The following is a 26,909-nucleotide window of genomic DNA, read 5'->3' as shown; positions in this document are numbered from 1 at the left end:
AGACTGCAGAGCAAGCTTGTATCCTGGGCAGTCATATTCAAGTCTCCCACCACCCGAAAAGTGTGCCCTGTACCTTTGCACAAGTGCATGTGTACACACACACACACACACACACACACACACTTCCAGCCTTTAAACTCATAAAGAATGGCACAAGTAGAGGTTTATGTTTGCCTAGCTAAGCCCTTCCCCGAGAGGAACAAAAATCTCCCTGTGTCTTCTCGGCTGCTTACACCCCCTAGGAGAGCCCACAGCTTTACAAAGCTGAGAGAAGTTCAGTGCAAGATTATGGCGGAGAAACAGGTCCCTGCCCTGTTCCTAGTCATTCCCTCATGCCGGAGTCGGTGGCACACAGGCACAGAGCTGGGATGGGACTGCCCTCCTTCCTCATAGAGAGGGCTGGGTAGAGGCTGAGGTCAAGGGCATCCTCCTGGGTGCCGGTCCTTAGGTTTCTGGCTGATCAGCGTCCAGTCCTCTGCTTCTCTTAGGGATAGTTCTTGGGACAGAAGACAGCTGGAGCTGGGATGGTATGTTCTCACATCCTGTATGGATTGGAACTCTTTCCTAAGACCCCCAGGCTTCTCTGAGCTATGACCTCAGGGAAGAGGTTGTGTCGGAGGAAAGGTGTCTACAGGACTGCGTCACGGCAGGCAGAGGTGCTCTGTGCTCCATCTGTGTGTGTGGTATGTGTGGCTCTGATTAGACTGGCCTCGCAGAGCCGACTCAGAGTATACCCACGAGGTTCCCATTCTAACTCCGCCAGTGATGCTCTTGCCCTCCACTGCTCCCTCTCTCCACCCCCAAACCCTACAAAACCATTAGCCTGGCCCCTCATTTCCATCCCACCCTTCGTCTGTACATATCCAGGTATTTTAGGTCCCAGAAAAAGGGCAGGGTGGCCAATAACTTCTTTACTGAACTAAGAAGGAGGGAGGCAGAAAAATCTCAAGGATCTGGATTCTTGCTTCTGACTGCTTGCCACCACCAGTCTCTGAGCTAGGTCCATCTCCCCCAGCTGGAGAAATACAATGAGGTATTCGAAGGACTTCTGTGAGCTTTGGAGCCTAGAACTGAGTTCTCTTCATCCCAGTACCCAGATTTATCCCCCTGTCTGTTTGTTTTGAGTTCGACTTGTTTGTCCTACAGGCCATTACATCCCGTCTACCCCCACACCTTCCAGAAGCCAGGGTGGAACTTATGGGAAATCAACCATAGCAAGCCTTTTCTCCGCCACCTGCTACTGATGTTCTGCCAGGCAAGCCTGGGGGTGGGGGTGGGGGTGGGGGGCAGAAAGCCAGTCTCAGTGTTTGCTCACTCCGAGGGAGACCACCCTCCACAGAGCACAGGAAGGTGGAGGCTGAGGGAATGGAGTCCAGGGAGACGGCCATCAGACTGAAGGAAGTAAAGTTGTCTCTCCTCCAGGTCACTTGGTTGGCCCCTCAGGCGACTCAACATCAGTGCTGAAGAGTTCCTTATAGAGTGGAGGGAAGGCAGCCTGGACCACGATGGGGTGGAGGTGCTGGAAGATCTGCAGCTTTTCCACGTGCTGGCTGCACAGGCTCCGGAGTTTCCCTTTGGGTGGCAGCTGGGGATGGGTGAGGAGGGAACGAGGGTCAGTCCTTCGGGGCTTACCAGAGCAAACATGTCTTCTTGCTGTTGTTGAGCTAGGAGAGCCCTCCCTGCTACCCACGCCCCCCACGCGGCCCCCGGGGAGCAGTCAGTCCCACGGGTGAGATGTATGTGTGTCTGCAGACGGAAGGGTAAGCGAGGACCGACGTGAGCCACGTGAACCCGTCCTGGGTTCAGTTCTGAAAGCCACTTCTGTGACCTCAGCACCAGTGCCTGGCTTAGCAAGGGTGGCACGCTTGAAGGGTGGCCCATCGTGGCTCTGCCTACCCTCGAACTGACTTTACTCCCGCGGCTCTTTGCCTTGGTTCGCTGTTGTTTCCTCATCTGGAATGCCTTTCTAATTCTCTTTTCTCCGCTGATTCTCCCCTTCCGGTGTTATCCCCGCCATCCCTTGCGGAGTTCGAACCCTTCCTACAGGCTTCCTTCTGTGTACTACTTGCCACACTGTAGAAAAAGAACCCAATTTGTCTGCCTTCCTGCTCCACATTTCCTAAGATGGGGTCCCTCGGTCTGTCTCTCACTAGGTCTCTTCCCTTCCCACTATAATGCTGGCATGAATATTCAAGGACTGCTTGTTTGAACTGAACAGTTTCTAAGCAGGTACCCAGCACAGCAAATAGAGATCAGTCCAGTCAGCCCTTAGCCAGAGGAAGAGGCAGCGACCCCTGGGACAGAGGCAGGGAGAAAGATCCAGACACCATCATGTCTATGCAACTGTGAGCACAACCAAGTGAGACTTACAGACACCTCTTCCTTACCATCTCCCCGGCTTAGCCCAGCTCCCTAGGAAAGCACCAGTCAGGGAAAAGCAGCAGGGGGACTCCCCCACATCTCTTGAATTTATTAGCCTTGTGTGTTTTAGCTCTTTGAGTTTGCCTGGGTTACTACAATAATTTCTGTTATTCATTCAAAAGATAATTGTCGAGAAACCTGACAAATCTACATGAGGCACTGTCGTGAGCTCTGACGTAACATCAGTGAATAAAAACTGTACTTTGATTAAATGTGCACAGTTGCTAGGGAGTCATAAATACGCTGTATGCTGCCTAACCACCTTTCGGGGAATTATGAACCTCTGACTACAGTGGTTCCGTAAGGCTACGGGGGTAGGGGCAGTGTAGCTGTGTGTATTTGTGAGTACAACCTATGGTGCCTCCACAGTGTGAAGCAGTCTGGGATCTGAGAACACATTCCTGTTAGTACACAGTATACAACTGTATTTAGCCCTAAAGCAGGATGAGGGATGGAGTCCTCCTCCTGATGGGGAATTGTGGAAACAGGGAGGGGATCCTACAGGACACAGCAGCAGGTACAAAGGCCCTGAGAGAGAAGGGACCAGACTTGGTGTGTTGAAGGACTAGCAAGGAAACAGTGTGGTCAGAGTCGGGAGCCAGGAGTGGGGCAAGGGCAGGTAGGAAGCAGGCAGGGATGACATCATGGACCAGTTGGCCATGACGTAGACTCTGGAGCTGAAGTTTTGGCAGCCACAGGAGGGTGGGGAACGAAAGAGGCAGGTGATGGTCTTGCCTCCTGAAAAGGGCCAGCATGGGAATGGAGGGAGCGCTGTGTGGCTCTGACATGGCAGACAAAGATAGGGTAGGATGTTGAGTTAGGAGTTTAATAGTCTAGTTGTGGCCAAGAGCTGGGGTTACGTCATAGATGGTGTGATGTATTTTAAAAGTGGATCCTTGAGAATAGGAAGAAGCAAAGTGCTGGAGAGGTCCACAGAAATCCACAAAGATAACCCCACAATAGACTACTGGCAGTGGTTGAGAGACAGCCTGAACTGACCTACTCTGGTGATAGGATGGCCAAATACCCTAATTGTCTTACTAGAAACCCCATTCAATGACTGAGGGAACTGGATGCAGAGATCCATGGCCAGGCCCCAGGTGGAGCTCCAGGAGCCCAATTGACGAGAAAGAGGACGGTTTGTATGAGCGAGAATTGTTGAGATTAAGCTTGGAAAAAGCACAGGGACAAATAGCCAAAGGAATGGAAACACATGAACTATGAACCAATAGCTGAGGAGCCCCCAACTGGATCAGGCCCTCTGGATAAGTGAGACAGTTGATTAGCTTGATCTGTTTGGGAGGCATCCAGGCAGTGGAATCAGGTCCTGTCCTCACTGCGTGAGCTGGCTGTTTGGAACCTGGGGCTTATAAGCAGGGACACTTAGCTCAGCCTGGGAGGAAGGGACTGGACCTGCCTGGACTGAATCTACTAAGTTGAACTCAATCCTCAGGGGAGTCTTTGCCCTGGAGGAGATGGGAATGAGGGGTGGGCTGAGCAGAAGGCAGGGAGGGGGGCGGGAGGGGGGAGAACAAGGGAATCCATGTCTAATATGTAAAATTAAATTTATTTAAAAAAAGTGGATCCTTGGTACATGCCTGTGATCTTAGCACTTGGGAGGTGGATGCAGGAGGATCGCAAGTTCAAGGCCAGCCCTGGCTACCTGAGACTCTGTCTCAAAAGAAAAAAAAAAGACACAAAACACACCAAGTGGATCCAAGCACATTTACATTCCAGTTGCTTTCCCAGGTCTAGTCCCTCCCTCTTTAAATCTATTTTGTTGTAGATTGAAGTTTACACTCCTCAGGGAGAGACTGTTTGAGGTAATTCTGTAGCTTAGTACCTGTGTGTCACAAGGGCCTAAGAGAACGGCTACATAAATGGATCCTTTACAAAGCAAATTCCCTAACTGACAGCTCTGAATGTGGCATGGGCTCCCCGTTGCCAAGCAAGGCCTTCACTCTTCCTGTGGCCCTGGAAGTCTTCACTGCTGCTGATCCTCTAAGGGTTTGCAGGCCCACCTTCTGCTACTCGCCTGCTTCACCGGTCCACCCCAGCTTCTGGCCTCACATGCACAAAAAAGTACCACGAGGGGCGGGGAGACGGCTCAGTCAGTTAAGTGCAGGCCTTCGAGCATGAGGACCTGAACTCAGTTTCCAGAACCCACAGAAAGGAAACCAGGCAAAAGCCGGGTGTGGTGGCGCACGCCTTTAATCCTAGCGCTGCGGAGGCAGAGGCAGGCTGATTTCTGAGTTCAAAGCCAGCCTGGTTTACAAAACAAGTTCCAGGGCAGCCAGGGCTATTTAAAAAACAACAACAACAAAAAAACCTTGTCTTGAAAATAAACAAACAAACAAACACAAATAAAAAAGAAAAGAAAGAGAAAGAAAAAAGATAAAAAGAAAGCTGGGCGAGGTAGTTCATGCTTAAAATCTGGACATTTGAGAGGTAGAGACGGGCAGATCTCTGGGGTCTCTCAGCAGTCCTAGGTCAATCACAGACATGAATGAATGAAAAATATAAAAAATATAAAAAGATGGCACCACCGAGGAATGACAGCCAAGGTTATCTGGCCTCTGCAGGCATACACACGTACATGGGAATGTGTGCCATGAGCCACCCTCCCTCTACATACTATTTGGCCTCTTTAGAGTTCCACTCATCTCATTCCCTAAGCCTGGATCCTTGCTCTGCCCTCACGAATGCGTGTTGAAACCTGTGTCTTTCATGGCCTCGTTCTCTTGCTTCACACCTTTTTAAGGAAACATTTATGTTCTACTCCCTTTACCTTCAAGTTGTAGAGAAGTTTTTACATTTTTTATTTGTGTGTGTGTGTATGTGTGTGTATGTGTGTGTGTGTGTGTGTATGTGTGTGTGTGTGTGTGTGTGTGTGTATGTGTGTGTGTGTGTGTGTAGGTCAGAGGTCAACTTGCAAGAGTTAGATTTTTGCTCTCATCATGTGGGTCCCAGGGATCAAACTCAGATCCCCATGCTAGGCTTTGTGGCAAGTGTCTTTACCCACTGAGCCATCTCGCCAGTCCCTTAAATTGTCTTGAACCCCTGTCTACACCATAATTTTTCCAAAAGTGACCCCCATTTTTAGAGGGGGGGATCTCATGTAGCCCAGACTGGCCTTAAACTCATTAATAGCTGAGGATGACCTTGAATTCCTGTTTATCTTGCTTCCTTCTTCCTCCTGAGTGCTGGTAGTAAGGGCACGCACCGCCAGTGTATGTTTTCAAAAGCTTTTATAACATTAAATTAGGGGCCCCAGAGGATATTGTTGAGAGAGCACTGGGATTAAGATTTGTGTTATCAATTAATACATGTCACTGAAATCACTTTATTGTTACGGGAAGGTTTTAGCCCTGTTTGATTTTAACTGCCTTAAGGATAAGAGACCTATCATCAAAAGCACTTTGTTAATCTCACTATTAAAATATCACACATTCTACTCCATATTAGAATTATATCAGAAGGATTGCAAATCTCTTTATACTAGATTGAAATTTCTTCGTGGGGACAAGAACTGCATCTCTGTATCTTTCCACGGAGCTTTGTATAAGCAGGTGCTGGCTAAGTGTCGGCTATATTAAACCGAATTGCTCCCTGGAGGTCTCTTACCACTCCGGGCTAACTTTCCATCTCTCTGTACACGGGAACAGTTGTTCCTGCAGTCCTCACTGCTGTTGCAAATGCTCTGAAATAACACAGCACCCCAACACTCCCTCTGCTGCTCCTGGAGACCCTGGAACTGCCCTCGGGTCTCGTCTCCTCCAGCCTATGAACTGTTCCTACCTTGGCGAGGAGGCCTTGACGGTGAGTCTTGCAGAGATGGTGGTGGAAGGCCAGCTCCAGATTGTACTGCAGATGCTCCACTCTCCTCTTCTCTTGGAGCCCAGGTCGGTCTGAAGGAAGGGATGGGACCAGAGTGAAACAGAAACATCACCAACAGTCTTGCCCAGCAAAATGGTGTCATATCTCTTTTTTGGAGGGGCCCTCTCAGTTGAGTGTGTGTGTGTGTGTGTGTGTGTGTGTGTGTGTGTGTGTGTGTGTGTGTTGGTTTGATAGCAGCAGAGATGGGACTTTGAGCCTGTCTAGCTGACCACCCGGGAAACTATAGTGGCGAAAGGGGCGGGTAGTCTTAGCCTCCCAACTCCCCATAACCTGCTCTCTCACGTAGCTCATTCAATGTCAGGCACTAGATTTCTGTCATGGAGGTAAAATGTTGGAAGAGAGCTTCCCCATTCCTACAAGAGTGACTCAGGTGACTTCCTGAAGTTGTCCAGGTAGGCACCAAGGCCTCTAAAGTAGTCTGTGGCTCTCTTTCAACTCCTAAACTACCTCTCCCTTTACTTCCCCCAAATACCCAGAAGTCATCTATAACGTCTTGCTTCCGGCTTGAGGCCATGTTGGCAGAATTGGAAGACTTGTACTGCTAATTAACAAACCCAGAGCAGCAGGCCCACTTCCCTAGGTGGATGTTTAGTGTTCAGCTGGCTTGGCCCAGATGCTCTGGTCCAGAGGAGTGGATCTCCAGAGCCTTACCGCCATTGCAGGCATTCTGTCTCAAAATGGGCTCACGCCAAGCCATTAATTAGATTAATGTCTTCTGGGGAAGCGGCTCATTTCCTCCTAAGCTCCCTTCTCCATGTTCCTGCTGCCCCATGATAGGCTGCTCTTGTTCTGTCTTAAGGTTCCTCTGGATGTTTTAATCTATTTTATTTTACAGAAGCGCAGGGCAGAGCTCATTTCGCTATTTCAAGCACTCTCCCAGATTTAGCCACATCCGAAGGCTTAGGTTCTCCATGAGCTGCTGTGTCCTAGCCACTAGAGTGCCCTTTCCCAGGCCCAGCCACACTCACTGGCGTTGATGAGAACCAGGGCTGTGTAGAGGGCAATCTCGTCCTCAGAAAAGCGCAAGCACTGAGGAAGTGGGAAAAGTCGAATATGGAGCTGATGAGCTCGCTGCAGCCTGCAGGAGTGGAGATGAAGAGAGTGAGCATGGTAGCTGGTCTCCAAGGGCACCACCCTTTGGGCATTGAGAGCAGGGGGACCATCAGCCCTGCATAGAGGCTTTAGAGAGGATTGGCATCAGGAACTTCTCATTTCCCTCTGCCCCTCACCCAAGGCTCGGAACAGCTCCACGCCACCATATTTGCCTTCAAAAAAGACTGTATGGTTGTCAGCGTTGTAGGCCCGGCACATCCTGACAAGCACAACTTCCATTGCTCCTAGATAAGGGGGAGAGAGATGGGTGGGCAGTGTCAGGCAAAGCCAGGAACTGACTCCCCCAGTATCCTGGTTTCTTTAGGCCACCCCTCACTCTGTCTCCCAGGCTTGCTCTGTTTCCATCCCCAGCCATGCTTTCCTCCCTCCCATCCCAGGGCCTGCCCATCCCAGGGCACCTGCTTTCAGTAGTATGATCTGGTCATTCTGGCAGAGCTCCATGAAACCCGAGAGCCGCTTGGCAAACTCTACCACATACTGAATGGCCTCGGTGAGGTGGTGGGCACAGCGTTCCCACATCTCCCACATTGACTGCAGGGACAGAGGAGGAAACCTGTGATTCTTCCACGTCCCTGCACCCCCATACACTGCAGGGAGTTGGTTCCACGTTTCCGTGTTTCAACCCTCAAGCCTATTAGCACAAATGTACCCAGGGCCAATTCCTGTCAGTGGGTTCCACTTACTGATACTGCTGCCCCCCAGGCTCAGTATAGAGAAACCTGGAGAGGTATATAAGGGATGAAAACTTCTAATTTCTTAACTCTTCCTGATAACCTGGTCTTTCATGAAGCCTATTCAACGTTAGGTGCTAGGATTCTGCTATGAGCAAGAAAAGGTTGGCAGAGAACTAACTCCCCAGACTCCTACAGAGTGACTCCACATAGGAGGTGATGACTTTCCTGAAACATGGTGTAGAAAGGGAAACTTTCTGCTGCAGTGGATCAGGGGAAACCAAACAAGGTACTGTTTCACTTGCAAACAATGTACACATTGTTGCTTGCTGCTCCCCATGAAGAAGGTCTCAGTTAACTGAGAGATGCAAATGTGAAGTGCCAGCTGATTTCCAAGTCGCTGGTATCATCAGAGGGTGACAGAAGGGGACAGCAGATACAGTAGAGCCCTCAGATTTGAACTTGACTTTGGGTCTATCACTTTGTGGTCCTGAGCACCTCTACCTTGGTGTAAATGCTATTCTCAGAGGTCAGTTGTTGGGAGGGCTGAGGATGATCTCACAGGAATGTCTAACCTTCGACATGGTGATAGGGCATGTTTATCTACAAAGCTCACACCTGAGAATCAAGTTTTTAAAAATCTCAGGTTTTAAAGCCAGGTGTGGTGCACACCTTTAGTCCCAGCACTCAGGAGCTAGAAGCAGGTGAAGTTCAAGACTAGCCTGGTCTACAAAGTGAGTTTCAGGACAGCCAGGGCTACTCAGAAAAACCCTGACTTGGAAAAAACAAAAACAAAACAAACCAACCCTCACAGTTGTGCACTGGGCCACATTTATCACCGTCTTTAGGCACACGTAGCTCACAGGCTGCAGGTTGGACATACTTCATCAAAGCCTCTACTACAAAGACTGACAAGGAAGGGTATTCAATAAGTGGCCCTTAGATACTGGTTAGTGTCAGTTACTGATGGAGCATGAAAGGCAGTGTGGCCAGGTCTGGATGGATGAGGAAGCAGGTTGCTAGCTGGGTAAGTTTCAATAAGCAGGAGCTAGGGCAACACTCTCACCTCGCTGCTAGGGTATAGACAAGACACACTTGTTGGCCAGCCTGTCTGTGATACCCTACCGCCCCCCTACCTGTGCAAGTAGCCATCCCTGGGCTCTTCCCGTGTGTGGGGGGTGATGCCCTCCCTTCCCTCGCGTCTCCTGCCCTCACCTTCCTCTGGTAGCTGGTCACCTCCTCCCTGGAGAAGAGGTTGGCGCGCTGCCGCAGCAGGTCCTCCAGTCGCAGCTGGCAGGTCTCTCGGTAGGACTTGCAGACATTCTGTACCAGGTACTCTGGGGCCGGACGAGGAAGGCACTGCTAGATTGCAGCCAGTTCCCACCCTGACTCTCCTAAAGAGGCTCTCCCTGGTCTACCCTGCTCTGCCTCCTCCCTTGACTCTTTGTCCAGAATCCCCTAGTTCCTTAGGACTAACGTTCGGTTACAAGGGGTGCTGGGGAAAGTTCTCCCCTCATTTTCACCACCCATCATCACCCTCCCAGAGGCTCACCTATGTCTGTCAGAGAGGCGTACGGTGCCTCTGGGGCACTGCAGAAACTGGGACTGCAGTGGCTGTCTGGACCCTGTTCTGCTTCCCCCAGCTCAGGATGCCTGGATCCCTCAAAAGGAAGTCCACGTCTTCCAGAAGTAAGCTGGCCGGCTGTGCTATAGATGCTGCTGTCTCTGCCTTCGGCTTTGCCTCGCTCGGGGCTGTACTCAAGGTGGCAGGAAGCTCCTTGGACCTCTGTTTTGGCCAAGTTGTTGGAATAGGGTGGCCCAGAGCCTGAGGCTTTCAGGAGGCCAGGGGGACAAGCGGAGGCCTCAGGTAGGTCAGGTGAGGCGCCCAGGGGCAGCTGCCCATCTGGGAGCCCCAGTGTGTATGTAAGGGTATCTGCTCCATGGCCCCCTGCTGGAGGAGTCTTGGCCACTTGTTCCTGCTGCTGCTGCTGCTGTTGCTGCTGCTGCTGCAGCAGTTGTTTCTGCACTTCTGCATGGAGACTGTCCCTCTGCTTCTTGGACATCCGGCCGAACTTAACAGCTGGAGAAGGTTCAGGAATCAGTACAGGGCAGGGGCAACAGGCACACAAATCTGACCCTGAATCGGATTTCTCCAGCTCTGTCTGTGAACTTTCTTTTTGGGAGCCGAGGCTCCAGGCTCCTCCCACAGCTGGTTCTGTTCCCTTTCGGATCCAGCATTTCCATCTCCCTGGCAAACTCTTTAGAGTTCTCACCTACATGCTAATAGTGACCGAAACCAAGCACTGAGCTTAGGCTGGGGATTCTGGTCTCCGGAGACTGGGGCTGAGGTGGGGGCTGAGTAGGGGGCCTCGGGCCGTATTGGGGTCAGCGTGCCTGTCTGGGAGGGCTGGAGGAAGAGAAGGACTGCGAACACAGGTCTCCCTGTGGTCAGGCCTGCAAGCTCCCTGGTGACCTAGATACTCACCACAGCCCAACCCAGGCTCCGCGGCTTCTTCTGAACATCCTCTTCTGCTCTCTTTCCTGCCTTTTCGCTCCCCCAACCCCTCCCAGGTGTGGGGGCACAGCCCTGGGCCCCGCCTGCCCCTTTGCACCCCTGCATGTTTCCTTTCGCTTTGTTATTTTGAGCACTGAAAAGTGCTGACAGGTTCCTTCTGGCTCCTCCTCACCTCATGCCCCCCCACCACCACCCAGGGCTCCTTCTGCGGTGAGGATGGTGGGTGAGGAGGGTGGATAAGACCCTAGGAACACCACACTCCATCCCCCACCCTTCTGGGTCATTCTCAGGCCAACTCTGATGGCGTTCCCAGCCACAATCCTGTGTCCGAGGATGGTTACTCAGGGTTCGGGAGGGAGATGAGATGGAGCTAAACTCGGGTGACAGGGCAGGACAGGACAGGACAGGGCAGGAGGTGACAACGTGGGAACTGGATGGGAACGAGGCCAGGAGAAGGCAGAATGAAGAGAATTCATTGGAGGAGGAGGAGACAAGAGAAGTAGGATACTGGTAAAAGTTTTCAGGAGCAGAGCCTGCGGTTGAGACCCCGAAGAACCTCAAAAAGATGGGGCAAAGGGCTGTGGGTGGAAGAACGGCCGGAGGCCCCTGGCAGGGTGTTTCTGCAGGCCAGCTCTGACTGGCAAGAGGCAAGATGCCCCCTGGAGAGTGCAGGGACTCTGGGGACCTGTCCCCACATCCTCACCGTCTCGAGACATGCCCAGAGCCAGGCACTTCTGCAGGCGGCAGTGTTGGCACCGGTTTCGACTGGTGCGGTCGATGGGGCAGTTCTGCTGACGGGTGCAGGAGTAGGCCACATTACACTGTTGGCTGCGGCGGAAGAAGCCCTGGGGAGCAGAGACTGCTTATCCCACCCAGGCCATGCTCAGGGTGCACTGGTCCCAGGACTTTCCACATCTGGGACCCCGCCAGCCCCCCCCCCGCCCCCCACTGCATAATTGTGATCGACCCTGCGGCCACTTTCCCACACCAAGACAAGGTCCTCCTCCCGCGTGCTCATGACCCTCACCAAGTGTGTGTCTGCAGACCAGAGCCTACAACTCACCTTGCACCCCTCACAGGTGATAACCCCGTAGTGGATCCCAGACGACTTATCCCCACAGATCTTGCAAGGGATGACTTCAATTTGTGCTGGAAGAGAGAGAGAAAGAGAAGTTAGCCCAGGCTATTTTTTCTGGATTCCACTACCATGAACCCGGGTTGCAGGGGCAGGTGTCTGGTGCTTCTCCCACTTCTCCAGGGAGCTCCAACATGCCCTCTTGCCTTAGAGAAGGGGAAGTGAAGTGATAGATGCTTCTCAGCAAAGGGTCCGAGGAGGCTGTGCTTTTGTTCACAAAAGCAGCTGGAGCTGTATCAGCTTTTATGGAGGCAGAAAGCAGCTGCGAAGAGGCCACCTGCTTATCCCTTCAAGTCGAATATCTCCAGTGCCCCCCCTCCCCGCCCCCATCCTGTAGAGAGCCAGAGGAGTCCTTCATAACACCTGCTTCCCGCCCAAGGGGCTTCCTTTGTGCCCCCACCCCTACTGAGGTTTGGCTCCCATGAACAGAGTATGGGGCATGGCAAGAAGATGAGGTACACCAAGCCACTGGGCACTAGACAGAGATGTCAGTCATTCTTGGAAGAGAGGGAAGGCCACCCAAGGACAGGCACGGAGGGGGACCAATGTAGTGGGGTACAGAGAGACTAGGAAGAAACAGGGATGGAGCCTGGAGAAGGGCTCAACCCAGCTTTGCTGATTGCCCAAGAGCCCAAATAGGGTTTCCAGGCTGTTGGCCCCAGAACCAGCATGAAGTAGTGCTCCGTGTATAAGCCTGTAAGAGGATAGACAAAGGCATCTGTGTCCGTCTGTGTGAGCAGCCCATGACTGTTAAAACTGGCTGAGATTAAAACCACCTCACCCACCTGTTCCCTTCACAGATGAAGAACTAGTTTGCTCAGGCTCACACAGCTAGTTCGCTTGAGTGCTGGGCCTACAGCCCCACCCTCCTTGAACTGTTCATTATGTGTTAGGTGCAGAGCTTCTTGACCTGTGTGAAGGCATGTGTGTGTGTGTGTGTGTGTGTGTGTGTGTGTGTGTGTACAGATGAAAAGTATGTGTGGCTTGTTGGGCATGATAGCACATGCCTTTGATCCCAGCGCTAGGGAGACAGAGGCAGATAGATTACTGTGTGTTCAAGGCCAGCCTGACCTACAGATCAAGATCCAGGCTAGCCAGGGCTACATAGTGATTTTTTGTCTCAAGAAAAAAAAAAAATAAGAAAAGAAAGGAAAGTATATGTGGCCTGTGGATTCACGGTATACTAGTGCATGTATACATATTTGTTAGGTAGACCTTGCTTACTGGCCACTACAACCCAAGTTTTTTTTGCCAGGTGGTGGTGGTGGTGGTGGTGCACACCTTTAATCCCAGTACTCAGGAGGCAGAGGCAGGTGGATCTCTGAGTTTGAGGCCAGCCTGCTCTACAGAGTGAGTTCCAAGACAGCCAGGGCTACACATAGAAACCCTGTCTTGAAAAACCAAAAACAAACAAACAAAAACCAAAAACCAAATGAAAACAAAGAACCAAGTTTTCACTCCCACTGAACTTCTCAGTGCTGCCGGATCATTCTCAGCTGCGGCTGTGGCTGCGGCTGCTCCCAGGTTGCTTCCCTTTGCTCTGTCTTATCACTGTCGGTCCCTACAGCTTTCTGCAGCATTTCAAGGGTCACCAAGATGCCTTTCTCTAGTCCTTCCTTGAAAGGGAGCTAGATGAGCTGGGTGTGGTGGCATGCACCTTTAATCCCAGCACTTGGGAGGCAGAGCCAGGTGGATCTCTGTGAGCTCGAGGCCAGCCTGGTCTACAGAGGGAGTTCCAGGACAGGCACCAAAACCACACAGAGAAACCTTGTCTCGAAAAAAACAAATAAACAAACAAACAAAGAAACAAACAAACCAGACAAAACAAAAGAGCTAGAGGCCTGGGGACTCAGCTCTGTGGTGGAGCAGCATTCGTGAAGCTCAAACTCGATCCCCAGTTCATTGTGGGGATGGAGAGAGAAGGGACAGCAGCTGGGTGAAGCTTGGAGTCCCAACCACTCTAGACGTTTCCAGCAGCTAAGGATTCGGTGGGGGGTGGTGGTGAGGTGGTGCCTCTTCTCACCATCATTGACTGACCTCTGGTTTTCTCCAAATAAAGAGGCTAGAGCCAGAGCAGGCCAGAAAAATGGTCTAGAGTGAAGCCCCTTCTCGTCTGGGACATGTCTCCCACACTAGGGACAGTGTGTCTCATGGACAACAAATTCACTCCTATGTGAGCTCACTTCCAGCCTGGGCCTGGCGCCTGGTCACGTGTGAGCCTGCTAGCTGGGTGGGGCTGCACATCCCTGTGATTCCAGCATTGAAGAGGTGGAAGCCAGAGGATCAGGAGTCCTAGGTTACCCTTGGCTACCCAGTGAGTTCTCGGCTAGCCTGAACTGTGCAAAACATGTTTCAGAAAACAAAACCACTCACAGGCCTGCTGATTCGAGGGAGAGAGGTAAGAACGTGATGGGCCCACCACTTCCCAAAACATTCCATCATCTGTAAACCATGATCTTCTCAAGCTAGCCTAGGACTGGGTCAGACCAGGTAGCTGTCTCTTCAAGGGACAGGCCACATGAGTGTCTGCAATCCTCCCACCAAAACTCAGTTCTCTGTCCCACCCCCAGACATGCCTGCCGCCCGCCAACTGCACAGTAAGCTGTGGCCACCAGACGGCAAGTGTGCTTTTCAGATTGTTTCCTGTAAGTTACAGGCTCTGGAGGGAAGAGAGAACAAGAGGGGACCTGGGTGCCTGGAAGAGGGATGGAAAGTGTGGGGGCACGCACACTTCCAGTCACAGCACTCTCAGCCTCCGTTCTCTTGACAGCCAAGGAGGGTGAAAGTAGCCTTGCCTGTGGCGCAGGTCACACGGTTCTGGGGGGCACCGTGGAGGAGCAGATCATTACAGGTTGTGGCTGTCTGAGATAAAGCGAATCCATGGGCATGGCAGGCTGGCCGGAGCACGCTGGCCGCCCACGGGCCTCGCTCCTACCCAACACCTTCTTTTCTCTCTACTGTGGTCTCTCTCTCTCTCTGGTGGCCCTAAGACCAGAGAGGGGGGGAAACCAACATAGGTCACCCAGAAAAGCAAGTGGTAGGGAGATTAGGCCAAGCCACAGTGGGAACTCAGGCCCTGGCCCAGCAGGCAACCACAGGCCTCCCTACCTCTTCCCTTCTCCAAGAGCCACATCCGTGTGCGTGTGTACACTGACCGCACGGATGACCCCAGTCACACCACCCTGCCCCATACTTGACCCACGGTCGGTCCTAGCCCAGGAGCCTTACTGCAGTGTGGCTAAGACCCTGCCCGTCTTAAGAGATTTGGCCGGTCAAGGACGGTGAGATTTGGGGGGCTGGGGGAGCCCTGGACCCCAGCTACCAGCCCAGCCTCTCCTCTGACTTCCCCATCATCCGTCCAGGGCAGTGGTCCACAATGAGACAAGTACACAGAATCGGAGGTCTCTGTGTTAGACTCTCCAGCCAAATGAGCTAGAAGGCTAAGAGGTTCGGGGGAACTGGGGGAAAAGAGTCAGTTAAAGCAGTGGAGAGGACAGGAATAGAGGGAAGCTCCTGCTGTGTCCTAGTCCTGTGCCCGACCCTCCCCTTGACCAGGCCTCTTGACTTTCTCCAGTATACTTCCCTACACCTGCACTCCTTTCAGTACCATCCACCCTAGACACTTAAATATCAAAGAAAGCACCAGCGTGCGTGCGTGCGTGTGTGCGTGCGTGTTTGTGCGTGTACGTATGTGATCTGGGGGAGAAAGGAGGGGAAGGGCTGGTAGGGAGTTGAAAAACACTGTCCACAGGCAGCCTTTAAGACTCACAGGGTGAGCCAGTCCCTGAACAGCAGGCCATGGGAACCCAGTTTGGGGAGGGGGAGCTGAGTAATCACAGGATTACTCAAACTGTTGCCTGGGAGCCTAGTCTGCCAGGAACTTACCACCTCAGGGCCCAGCGGTGCCAGGAACTGGAGCCAATCAAAGGTCAGCAGCCCCTACCCAGCTCCTGCCCCATGGCTCCCACAGCAGCCAAACACTGCTGATAATGCTTTCTTAGGATTTTTGTGTCTTGCCTGCTGCTCTCTCATGGCGCCTTTCTCCCGAAGGTCATGGAAAAGAAAACCTTCCAGCTGGGAAACCTCAGCTGTCAGAAAGATGGGGCAGGAGGGTTGCCGTGAGTTGCAGGCTAGCCTGGGGTAGAGTTTGAGGCCCTGTTTCAAAAAACGACAACAAAGCCCTCGATTTCCATTCTCACAAAAGCGAAAATGCCTGGTGCAGGCCAGTGATGATCGAGCAAGCGGGTGGTCTTGTTGAAATACAGGAGCTGGAACTGCAGATGGAGCTCAGCAGTGGAGGGCTTGCCCAGTGTTCACAATGTTCTGAGTGCCATGGCCCCGTAGCACAAAACAAAACAAAAGCAGGTCTTTGTTTAAGCAGCTTGGGAGAACCTATACTTTAATGAGCTCCAGGACGGCTGCCTCTTTGCCTGGAGACTATACTTGGGATAGCAAGATTTTAGTCCCTCTGGTCACTTTTGTGCCAGGCTGCTCCTCCTCCCCCTAAGGGGTCAAGGTTAGTTTGATGATCTCTTCCCGAGCCCATTCCTTATACAGGCCAGCTCACCGAGTTTATCCCTGCACCTTCCCTGCTAATGTAATGTGAAAACCATAATTATGATGTTTCAGCCCTGGGAAGCTGGGGGGGGGGGAGCATCTTAGAACCTCCCACTAGGAGAAATAAGGTAGAGGCGAGCACCTCTGCCTCCTACCTCCTCTACTCTCACCCTGTTCACAGCTGCAAGATTCATTGATAGTGCTTTTTGACTTGATCCAGAGCTGGGCCCTGGGTCCTGGCCAGGTGCCTAGCCACAGAGAGGAAGTGGTGGGAACAGAGAGGGGCTGCAACCCAGGGGGTTCTCACTCCAGAAGCCCCAGTTGCAGGGAAGGAATGGTTTAGGCAGAGGCATGCTAGCGTTCTCTCTTCTGTTCCTCTCTCCTTCTTTCCAACTGATACTGAGTCAGGAGGAATAATAATGAAAGATGTAAACACTACCTGAATTCTTAGTGTATGCCAGGCTTTACACTGTGTGTGTGTGTGTGTGTGTGTGTGTGTGTGTGTGTGTGTGTGTGTGTCTGGTGCTGGGGACAGTACCCAAGGTCTCATGAATGTAAAACAAGCACTTTATGAACTAATCTATTTCCCCAGTCTCTTTTTTTAAAAAAAATATTATTACATTTATTTACTGATTGTACATGCACATGTGCTACATGCCACAGTGGATGTGTGGAGGTCAGTTTACAGGGCTCGGTGATCTCCTTTTATCATGTGGGGCCTGGGGATTGAACTCAGGTTATGTCTCATTGCCCCCCTCTCTCCCTTCTAAGCAGGGTCTCACTGTCTGCCCAGGCTGGCCTGAAATGCAAGATCTTCCTGTTTCGGCCTCCTGAGTGCTGGGATTATAGATGTGAACCATCACGCCCAGCTTTCTTTTAAAAATTATTCATGGATTATTATACTGCATGTGTGCGTGCTATCTCTATATCTGGGCACACATGCCACAACTTGCACATGGTGGTCAGAGAACTCTGGAGTCAGTTCTCTCCTTTCACCTTCACGGGGGTTCCAGAGACTGAACTCCAGTTGCCAAGATTGCACAGCAAGGTCCTATAGCTTTGGAGCCACCACATTGTCCTTGGGATTCTTCACATATACTTTTAATGACCACAACAATCCTGGAAAGTAGGCGCCACTAATATTGTCCCCATTTTACAGTTCAAAAAACTGAGGCCCAGCAAGTGACTAGACCAAGCCTATACACCCAGAAAAAAGGCAATCAAGGAGTTTGCATCTGGGTCTGGGTAACTGGAGACAGAGTCCTCAATCATTAAGCTGTATCCCCTGTGGAGGATGAGATGCCTAAGTATACCAAAGAGAGTGGGATGGACTAAGGTCATGGGCTGCAAGGTGATTAAGTGCGAAATGAGAGTGATAGTGAGTTAGGTGAGGAACAAGCCAGGACTCAAGCCTAGTACAAAGACAGCTAGAGAGGTGGACAGATGATAGATAGAGAGGTAGATAGATAGGTAGATAGATAGATAGATAGATAGATAGATAGATAGATAGATAGATAGATAGATATAGGATAGGAAGAGGATAGTTGGACGGACGGACGGATGCATGGATGGATGGATGGATGGATGGAGACCATGCCCTGGGCCCAGCTTTCCTCAGTGGTTCTGGTTGGCCCCTGCACCCTTTATCTGCTTCTCTAGACCTGAAGTCAGAAAGCTTGCATACTCCAGCAGAGCTCCTGCCCACCGCCCCTCTGGAAGTCCGCAGCTCCTTTAGGGTATGGACTAGGCTATCCCTTGTTAGGCCTTTCTTTGCAGAAATGAATGAATGGCTGGATGAGAAAGAGGAATGCATCTCTTAGCTTAGACCCCCTTCTCTCTCCACTGAGACCACAGCTCCAGTCGGCGGGTCCCCTGTGTACCACAGCCTGTCATCAGCCTCCCTCCTTTCTAGCTCTCAGTTCCTCTAGTTTCTGCTGGAAACCAAGGCGGTGGTTGCCACCACAGGGCCAGGAACCACGGATCTACCTGGTGGGCATGCCCCCAGCCCAGGCAAGCCCTCATGAGAATTTTCTACTGACATACCTGATCCCAGGACTGAAAAACCAGTGACGCTAAAACTCAGGTGGGCGAGGGAGAGACGGGTTTCGCCAAAGCCATGAAAGCCAGCCAGCCACTCGAAACCCCCTCTTGCTGCCCCCGCCACCCCCACAGTCTGGGACGGGGAGAGAAAGGAGAGGAAAGAAAAGAACTCAAAGAAAACAAGCGGCGGCGTTTGGGGGAGGGGATGAATCACCAGGAGGAAGCTCCGAGGAGTGGGAACCACACTCAGCAGCTTCCCCTGCCTCCAGGGCAGTGGCTCTTCCCCTGGGCACCTCTGCTGCCTCTGGGAGGCGAGCAGACCCAGAGACACCTGGCTGGAGCACGGAGGCTCCGCTTTATTACTGTCCTGCTCCCAAATAGAGATCTCTACTCTTTGAGTCTCGGAGTCTCAGGGAAGAGGCTATGTTGTCACGCTAGCAGGAGTGGAAATTAGACCTCAGGAAATACTCATGGGGACAGGAGTGAGACCCCAGGCTGTCTTCCTTAGAGAGCACTCATCTCGGGGAAAGTCCCCGTCCCTGTTGCTTTGAGTCAGCAGCACAGGGCAGGGGAGGGGGTGGGTGAGCCCCTGTTTGGGGACAGCAGTTATCAATACACATTTTCATTGTGATGGGACAGAAGGAAGCTTGTCCCATTCTAGTGCCTTGAGCCTGAGGCAGGTGGGGTTTCGGCTAGAAATGAGGAGAAAGGAAAAGAGAAAGGTGCCGGAGTGATACAGGCAAGCCCACATGGAGCAGGGCTCATGGGGGTGCACTCCTATAATCCCAGCATTTGGGAAGCAGAGGTAGGCAGGGCAGACGTTCAAGGTCATCCTCAGCTGTATGGTGAGCTCAAGTCCAGCCTGAGCTATATGAGACTTGGTCACAAACAAGCAAATAAACAAACAAAACCAAATAGGGCCATGGGATGGCTCAGTGGGCAAAGTCGCTAGCTACAAAAGTCTGACGACAAGAATTCGATCCCCAGAACTCTAGGGGAAGGAATCAGCTACCAAAAACTATCCTATGCCTGCCACATGCACTCTATGACACTTGTAATTCTCACACACACCACACACCACACACACACACACACACACACACACACACACACAACCATGCTAGGGATTTGGAGTTCTTTATGGTCCATTGCTCTGCATTATCATGGCTGGATTCAAGGAAGATGACAGACATATGACCTCCCACTCTTAGACATCCTGACGACTCAGTCCACATTGACCAGCTCCTAATAGTAAGCTGGCTGGGCTATTCACCCCTGGTTGATGGTGGCGGCAGTGGGTCTGTTTAATTATGAGACACCCTCCAGTTTCTTTACCATCTCCCTCGTGTCTGTGCCTTAGAACCCGTGGCCACTGGTCTCTGGGCATCTTACTCTAAGGCAATCCTGGTATTCCTCCGTCTGGACATCAGCCACTCTGTGACCTTTAATCCATCACTTATTTCCTAGGTTCCTTCTGCTCCTTGTTTCTCTGGCCTTGCTCTTTGGTGTGGCATGGTCCCAAGCTGGTGGCAACTGGCACTCAATCGGGTCAGAAAGCTTGGAGATCTCTCTCTCTCTCTCTCTCTCTCTCTCTCTCTCTCTCTCTATCTATCTATATATATATATAAAGTATATATATATAGTGTGTGTGAGTGTGTGTGTGTGTGTGTGTGTGTGTGTGTGCGCGCGCTCAGGCACGCATGCAATGCAGAATTGCCCAAGTGTCTCCCTCAGCCACTGTTGGGAACTTCTGCCCCTGCTTGGGCATGAAGTATGCAGAAACATGACATCCCAGGGCTGCTTGGTGGTTTGGAGCTGTCTCTGTGAAGTCCAGTCTGCCGGCTTTTGCTGCTGAGGGGAAGAAGCCAGGAAGGAATCTGCAGCTCCTACTCCCATCATCAGGACTTTTGGCTCTTCTCCCAGTCCACCTGTCCCACAAAGGCTCCAGCCCCTGAAATGTGGTCCCTGCCCCATGCATGCAAGTGGTGATACCAATTTGACCTGTTTTCCTTGTATATTGTGTGTGTGTGTGGGGGGGGTGGGGTAGATTCTCTTTCACCCTTGGGGGTGCCTCATTTGGGGACAAGGGGTCTCTCTTGGTCCTGGGTTCTTAGAACTGGGAGACTCTCCATGCTCGGTTTCGTTGTGAAAGTCAACCCTTTTGTTTTGTGGCCAGAGCCCATAGCCCGGTGGCTTGCCTCAGGTGACCTGCTGCTGGAACCTGCTCACTCGACTTTCAGTCCGTGGGTCTTTCCAGGACCCAGAATGGCCTCCTTTCTGTGGCTTGTGGAAAGACCCCAGGCTGAAGCTGGGGCTGCCTCAGGCCTCAGGGTTACAGGCTTCCCTTTTCCTCATTCGCCCTGAACTTTGAGAGGTCTTCTGGCTTCCCTTACATGAACATGGAGGGTGGTCTGATTTGCCCACATTGCTCAGCTGGAAGACAAATGGGCCCCAGACATCTGCCCAGCAGCTGTCAGCCCATGGTTCCAAACAGGGAATGGATAGAGGCCAAGGGCTTTCTGCTCCCATCTCTACTTGCCTCAGATGGGCAACTGCACCTGGAGGCACATAGAAGTGCATACGTAAACACACACACACACACACACACACACACACACACACACACACACACGCAGACACAGAGCATTCCCACCATGTCCCAGTGTGTGTGTGTGTGTGTGGGTGTGTATGTGGGGGGGGGTGGTCAGGCAGATTGGAAGTTCTGAGGCCTAAACAGTGATTTCTGACCCCCACTGCCTTCTAACCTCAGTTTACTGTGACTCCTGCTTCAGGGCACAGCGCGCCTGTGTTTGGAGGCGCGAAGAGAAACTCTTCCCGAGGAGCTAGGAATGTAAGCTGAGTACTGATGACCACCAACCTCCACCAGCTCCCAGGCCCCAACTGTGAGCTCTTGACTGATTCCCCCCTCCCTTGGTCTTGGTCTCTTTTGTGCATCTTTTGTTGTCCATGCTGGACACCACGGGTATGCTCAGTCTTCCTAGAACTTACGGCAAGGAACTCCTGAACAATTTGTTTACCAGGGCTGCCAAGGAAGCTGCCTCGGGAGAGAAACTCCCTGGGGACTCCACCCATCTCCCAGCAGATCTCAACCTTGACTGGGACACACCCTGCCAAGGAGGCACTGTTTCCAAGACACCCCTCCTATTCAGCAGGACCCAGGCTTCCCCAGGCGGCCCATTCACTTACTTCTCATGACTGAGCCTGGGCTTGTCGGGTCTTGGCTCCCTGTCCTCCTCAGTAGGGTAGCCCAGGACAGCACACAGCTGCCAGTGGAGGTGGGGTGAAGCCCTCTTAGCGGCGGGCGCCTCAGCCCGCAGATCTGCACAAAGCTCTCCCCCAGTGTTTCTGGGCAGGGTGGGGGGGGGGGTTAAGCTCTGCACCACACAGGTGGCCAAGTGACAGCCCCCCAGCCCCCAGAGGTGCACTGTGGATGATGACAGGCACCCCACGTGGCCAATCTGGGTCTGGGGCAGGGTGTGAGGGGCGGGGCAGCCAATCACAGGGGGCGTTGGAAAATTCCAAAACCACAGCCACAGCCGTGGTAAAAGCTGTTTCCACTCGCCAGGGCAGTTCTAGCTGGGGAGCTTCGTGGAGCTCATGGGCTCGAAATCCCCTCTTCCTGAGCACCCCAGGCCCTCTTCCAGGTGACACACCAGGGGTAGGGATGTCCCAGAGGTAAGTCACAGAATATCTGCCTCGGGCGGTGTCATGTGGCACTGAGACCCTGCGGACTGTCAATAGCCATACCCAGGGTGGTGTAATCAGGAGACGACTGACCCTCACCACACCCACACTACTCCTCCGCACGTGATGCTACCCTGGGCTGAGGAAATGACAGTGGCAGTAGCATTAGGCAAGTACCCAAGACTCTGTAGGATGGGTTGGTCCTTCAGAAAGGCCTCTAGGAACAAGACTGCTGGACTGGAACACAGCTAGTGAGCACCACCACCCTCATCCTCTTAACCATAGTTCTTAACTCAGTGCGGGGAAGGTCTGACTCAGTAGTGTGTGGATTATGTAATCCTCACAAAGTACTTGATGTGATAGCTGCCGTTTCAAAGACCAGTAAGGGGAGACACAGAGAGGTTAAGTAACCTGCTCAAGGTCACACCGGTCGAGAATGGTCGAGTGGACCGGCAGAGTGACCTCAGGTCCACTTGAGGGACATGGGGGTTTTATCTAGTTCAAGCTTGCCTTTGAGTGTGTCTCAGGCTGGCCTGTCTCCGGGGACTTGAGTTTCTCTGTAGGTTTTGTTGGTGTGAGGTTTCTTACTGATGGGTCCCTTGATTTTCCAGTCTGCTCTGTGGGGCGCCTCAGCATTGGAGGTTCCTTTTCTGACCCCTGTAGTCACCAGACTCCCTCTTGGCCTGGGTGTGGCCCCTAAGTGTCTCATCTTGGACGCCTTTCTTGAAGTCTTTCACTTGGGGAACAGTTTCTATTTCCTTGACCTGGGGTCAGGGAGTGGATCTCAACATTGGGCCAACCCCCTCGAGAGGTCTTCAGTCTTGCTGGAAATCTCAGCTTTTCAACCAGTACAAGCTTCTCTCTCTCTCTCTCTGCTGGCTCGGAAGTTACGCATCGGATTGGTGAGGGTGGCCAGCCCGGACCCTCACGAGGACATTCGTAGTGGGGACTAAAAGGGCAGGAGGCATGGCTGGAGGCTTGGTCCTTCCCAGTTCCCACTGCTCCAAAAGTCCCTCTTTCCCCCCCAGTGTGGTCCCTGGTCCCCTCCCCCAGCTTGGCTTCGTCATTCTGACTCGCTTTCCTCCCGGGGGCCCTGCTCAGCATTTCCGTGGGGCCCTGTGGCTAGTGGCACATGAAGCTGATCAGGATTGTGCTGAGCCAAGCAGTCCCAGCCCCCCAGGAGGACGGAGCACCCTAGGCAGCCCCAAGTTCAGGGAGGAGGGATGCTGGGACACATTGCTGGGACTGCAGATGGCGGCGTTGGCACTGGGAGGAAAGGGTGGACCAAGAGTATGTGATCGAGGTGTGGAGGTTACCTCCTCTGATGAGAGGGTCATCGTCAACTTAATGACCACGCTTGTGTAAGTCTTTTCCAAGGTGCTCCCAGGCTGCCGGGCAGGACCTTCGGTGGAGTGGACACACTTTGGTGGGGGAATAGCTTGTCTCTCTGCGGCTGGATTGGGGGTGTTACAATGGCCCCGAGAGAAGATGCTTGCTTGCAAGTGTCCATTGGGAAGTCCTTCTGGAACTCTAGTCTCCTCCTCACATACTTTAGTCTCAGGATTTCAGGACCCCAAGAAACAGTCCCTCTCCATTCTTTCTTACAGAGACCAGGCTTCCTGCTCTCTAGTTCTGCAGAGCCTCGATCCAGGCTTGCTCACACCTCAGAATGTGTTAACCACAGAGATGAACACACCAAACCCGGCTCTGCCACCACAAAGCCTTGGGCACGCTCCTAGGCCTCCCATTGTGGCTGCTGAGTTCCGAGGCTGGGGTGGCCTTAAACCTCCTCTCTGCTCCAGCCCAGCGGCCTGAGCCTCTGTCCAGCACCCCGCCCACCTCTTTCCACAGTTCCCCTTTTCTTTACACTGCTTGTTACTTGACACTCTTTGGGCTCCTTTTTTTTTTTTTTTTTTGTCCCTCACTGTCTTCGACTGTAGGTCTTTTCCTTTGGACCTCATCTCTTGGGCCTTGTATCTTGGCCGGCCTCCTCCACTTCTGTCCAGTCCTGGGCCTTTCTCTGACTCACGCCTCCTGAACTGAACTGTTTCACCATACCCAGTACCACCTTCTTGGCCCAAACCCCTACTCACAAGTATGAGTCTTCTTTGCAGCCAGCAGCTCTGTAAAGAGAAGAGAAGGAAGGAGTCAGTCAACAATTGAAGACATGGCGGTGTGTGTGTGTGTGTGTGTGGGGGGGGTGTTGGGGCACAGACTTCCCCAGTTATTGGCTCCCACCCCACCCCACTTTTTTCTTAGTACTGCCTGGCCTCTGAGACGGAGCTGGGGCCCCTCAGCAGTGCCCATCTCTTTGCCCTTTGGCCACACTGGCTCTCTTCCAGGTCCCGAAAGTGCCCAGCTCCTCTCCGCCTCCAGGACTTCCCCATGCCACCCTGCCTTCCTCCCACCCCTTCATCTCAGGCGTCTCTCTTCCTCTGGAACAGCCGCCCATGCCCTCTCCCCTGCCCTGGGGTTTGTTCAGTCAGCACCATGCGTTGTTTCCTGGCACTTGACGTAACAGCCAGCTGCCCTAGGTGTGTGCCATGGTCCCTTCTAGATCGCAAGCCTGTCTTGAGGCAGCGCGACTATCTGTCTTGTTCAGCTTGCTATTCTGGGGACACCCAGAACCCTCTAGTATCTGGTGCATTTGAAGTACACAGATATTCGGCACCCAGAGTTAAATTCCTGTGGGAATGCAATCTCTTGGCTGCTTATCTGTGCCAGGAAGCACGAGGGAGTAGCAGAGGTGTGGGGCTGGGTGGTGGAAGAGGAAGACAAGGAGGAGAGAGCTGTGGACAGACCCTCTCTAGCCACCACTGTGGGCTTCACGGGTCCACAAGCCTGCAGAGGAGAGAGCCCTTTTCCTGGCTACTCTGCTCCAGGCCTAGGTCTGGGTGGAGAGCAGGCAGTCGGTGGCACAGGGTGGTCCATTGAGGTTTGTAGAAACACTCTGCTGTCCGAGGGAGGAGCTGCTGAGAGCGGGCAGCCTTGGCTACTGCATGCTTACAGGGTTGTTCATGCATGCAGTCATTATTCGGGAAACACCTAGAGAGGGAGCCCTTGGCAAAGGAGGCTTTCTTGCCAGACCTCCATCCCATTTCCTAAATCCACAGTGCCCGGGGCTGGTTGTTTTGTCCCAGGAAGTCCATTAGCCCTGCCTGCAATGGCCCTCACCTTTGACTCAGTTCTGTTAACTTTTTGCCTCCTGCGGACCGAGACTGACACACGTCCCCATTTCATTGCCATGATGGCCAGTGAGGCCTAGTGGTCTGGCTCCCCGGGGTGGGAAGGGGAAGGTCTGCCCAGAGAGGGTGTGGCTTCATGCCGTGCCCACCTCCCTGCTAATCCTGTCTGGTCCGACTCAGTTTCCTCCCTGACGTGGCACCCTGTCAAGACTTCAGCTTATTTGCAGTTCTGAGCAGTCCTGCATGGAGGCACTCCCCTTGTTGGCCCCAGGGACCTTCCTCTAGGTGGCCCTGGAAGCTGGTAGTTCTGTCACTCACTCTCCCTGGGTTCCAGGCTGACAAGCCTAGTGGTGGTGGTGGTGGGGTGTCCTGTTCTGAGGGGCTCCCTCCTCACACCGCTGGTGGAGCCAAGGGCTGTTCACTCTGTTCCTCCCTGTGCTCCACAGGTGCCTCCCACTCTGCAGAGATAAAGCTCCTGGAACAGGTTGGAGGCAAGCGTGGGACTGCTGGGCTGGAGCAGCTGGAAGGCCTCCCCCGCACCCTCCACCCCCACCCCACCCCACCCCATGACAGCAGACAGGGTACTCCAGTGGTGAATGAACGGGGAGGTGGAGAGGGCTGCCCTTCCAGCCACTACTGCCCAGGGTCCCGGGGCAGGGAGAGGCCTGCTCACGCCTGGGAGCCAGCCACATTCCCATCCTTTCTCTGGATCTAGCCTCCCTAACCCAGCTCCTCCCTCCTGACCCCCTCCAACCTGGCTCTTCCTCCTCAACTCCTCTGTCTTCCCAAGTCTCCTGCAGTTACCGCAGCCCTTCTTCCTGCTTGCCCTACTTTTATATGAAGACTTGTCCTGTCCTACCCTTCTGCTCTCCTCTGCCAAGCCTCTCCAGTTCTTTCCCAGTCTCTCCCCATCCCTCCTCTCCTCTGAGCCTCCTGGAGGTCTCCTCCACCTGCCTGCAGGGCTCTAGGGCCTCTTACCCCGAGATGTTCGGTGGTGTCTCTGTGGGGCCCTGTCCATGGGGTAGCTCCCTTGGTGCCGTCCTTGCTGCCCTGGCTGCCCAGGAGGGCAGGGAGCAGGGCCCAGGGGAGGGAGGAGGAGGGAGAGGGAGGGAGCACCTGGCCCGTCAGCAGGCAGGGGAAAGGAGTGGCTGGCAGAGTGTCCTGGCACTGGGAGGGCACTCGGGGAGGGAGCAGTGGACCGGTGTCCGCAGTCTTGAGGAGAAACAGCTGGGGGAAAGGGAGCTGGCATTTATTGACTACCTACTGTGTGCCGAGCCCCTTGCCAGGCCTTGTAGGAAAAATCAGGATTGTGGTTTTTGGAAACCCACACCGTAGCCTCTGCAGGCAAGTGTGATTATTCATAATCATGAATCCACTGTTGCTCAGAATAGAGGAGACTTGCCAAGGACTTCACAAGGGTCATTTGTGATTGAGCTGAGATTTGAACCCGGGTCTTTGTGACTTTTGAGCAGACTAGGACAGGTGACAGAATAGCAAGAAGAATAAAAGAGAAAAGACAGTGTGTGTGTGTGTGTGTGTGTGTGTGTGTGTGTGTGGTGTGCGTGTGTGTGTGTGTGTGTGTGTGTGTGTGTGTGTGTGTGTGTGTGTTGGGGGGGCGGCATGGACTCTGATCCCCAGGGTGAGGTCAGATGTACTTTTCTGCATGTTGG

At 52.9% G+C, this 26,909-nt stretch overlaps 1 protein-coding gene across 1 annotated transcript; it reads right to left on the bottom strand.

Moving 5' to 3' along the window:
- Positions 1–143: 143 nt before the first annotated feature.
- Positions 144–26,334, bottom strand: Rorc (RAR related orphan receptor C). Its single transcript, XM_028857435.2, is given in 12 exon segments — positions 144–1,585; positions 6,220–6,329; positions 7,287–7,346; positions 7,349–7,396; positions 7,548–7,655; positions 7,830–7,962; positions 9,318–9,439; positions 9,655–10,182; positions 11,321–11,462; positions 11,681–11,766; positions 24,148–24,177; positions 26,218–26,334. Coding segments are annotated over 12 exon segments (1,569 nt in total). The 5' UTR covers positions 26,258–26,334; the 3' UTR covers positions 144–1,423.
- Between the last annotated feature and the right edge of the window lie 575 nt (positions 26,335–26,909).

The sequence above is a fragment of the Peromyscus leucopus genome, chromosome 6 (assembly GCF_004664715.2).
Source record: "Peromyscus leucopus breed LL Stock chromosome 6, UCI_PerLeu_2.1, whole genome shotgun sequence".
NCBI classification, from domain to species: domain Eukaryota; kingdom Metazoa; phylum Chordata; class Mammalia; order Rodentia; family Cricetidae; genus Peromyscus; species Peromyscus leucopus.
The sequence above is the reverse complement of the archived record's forward strand: the minus strand, read 5'-3'. Positions and strand labels throughout refer to the sequence as shown.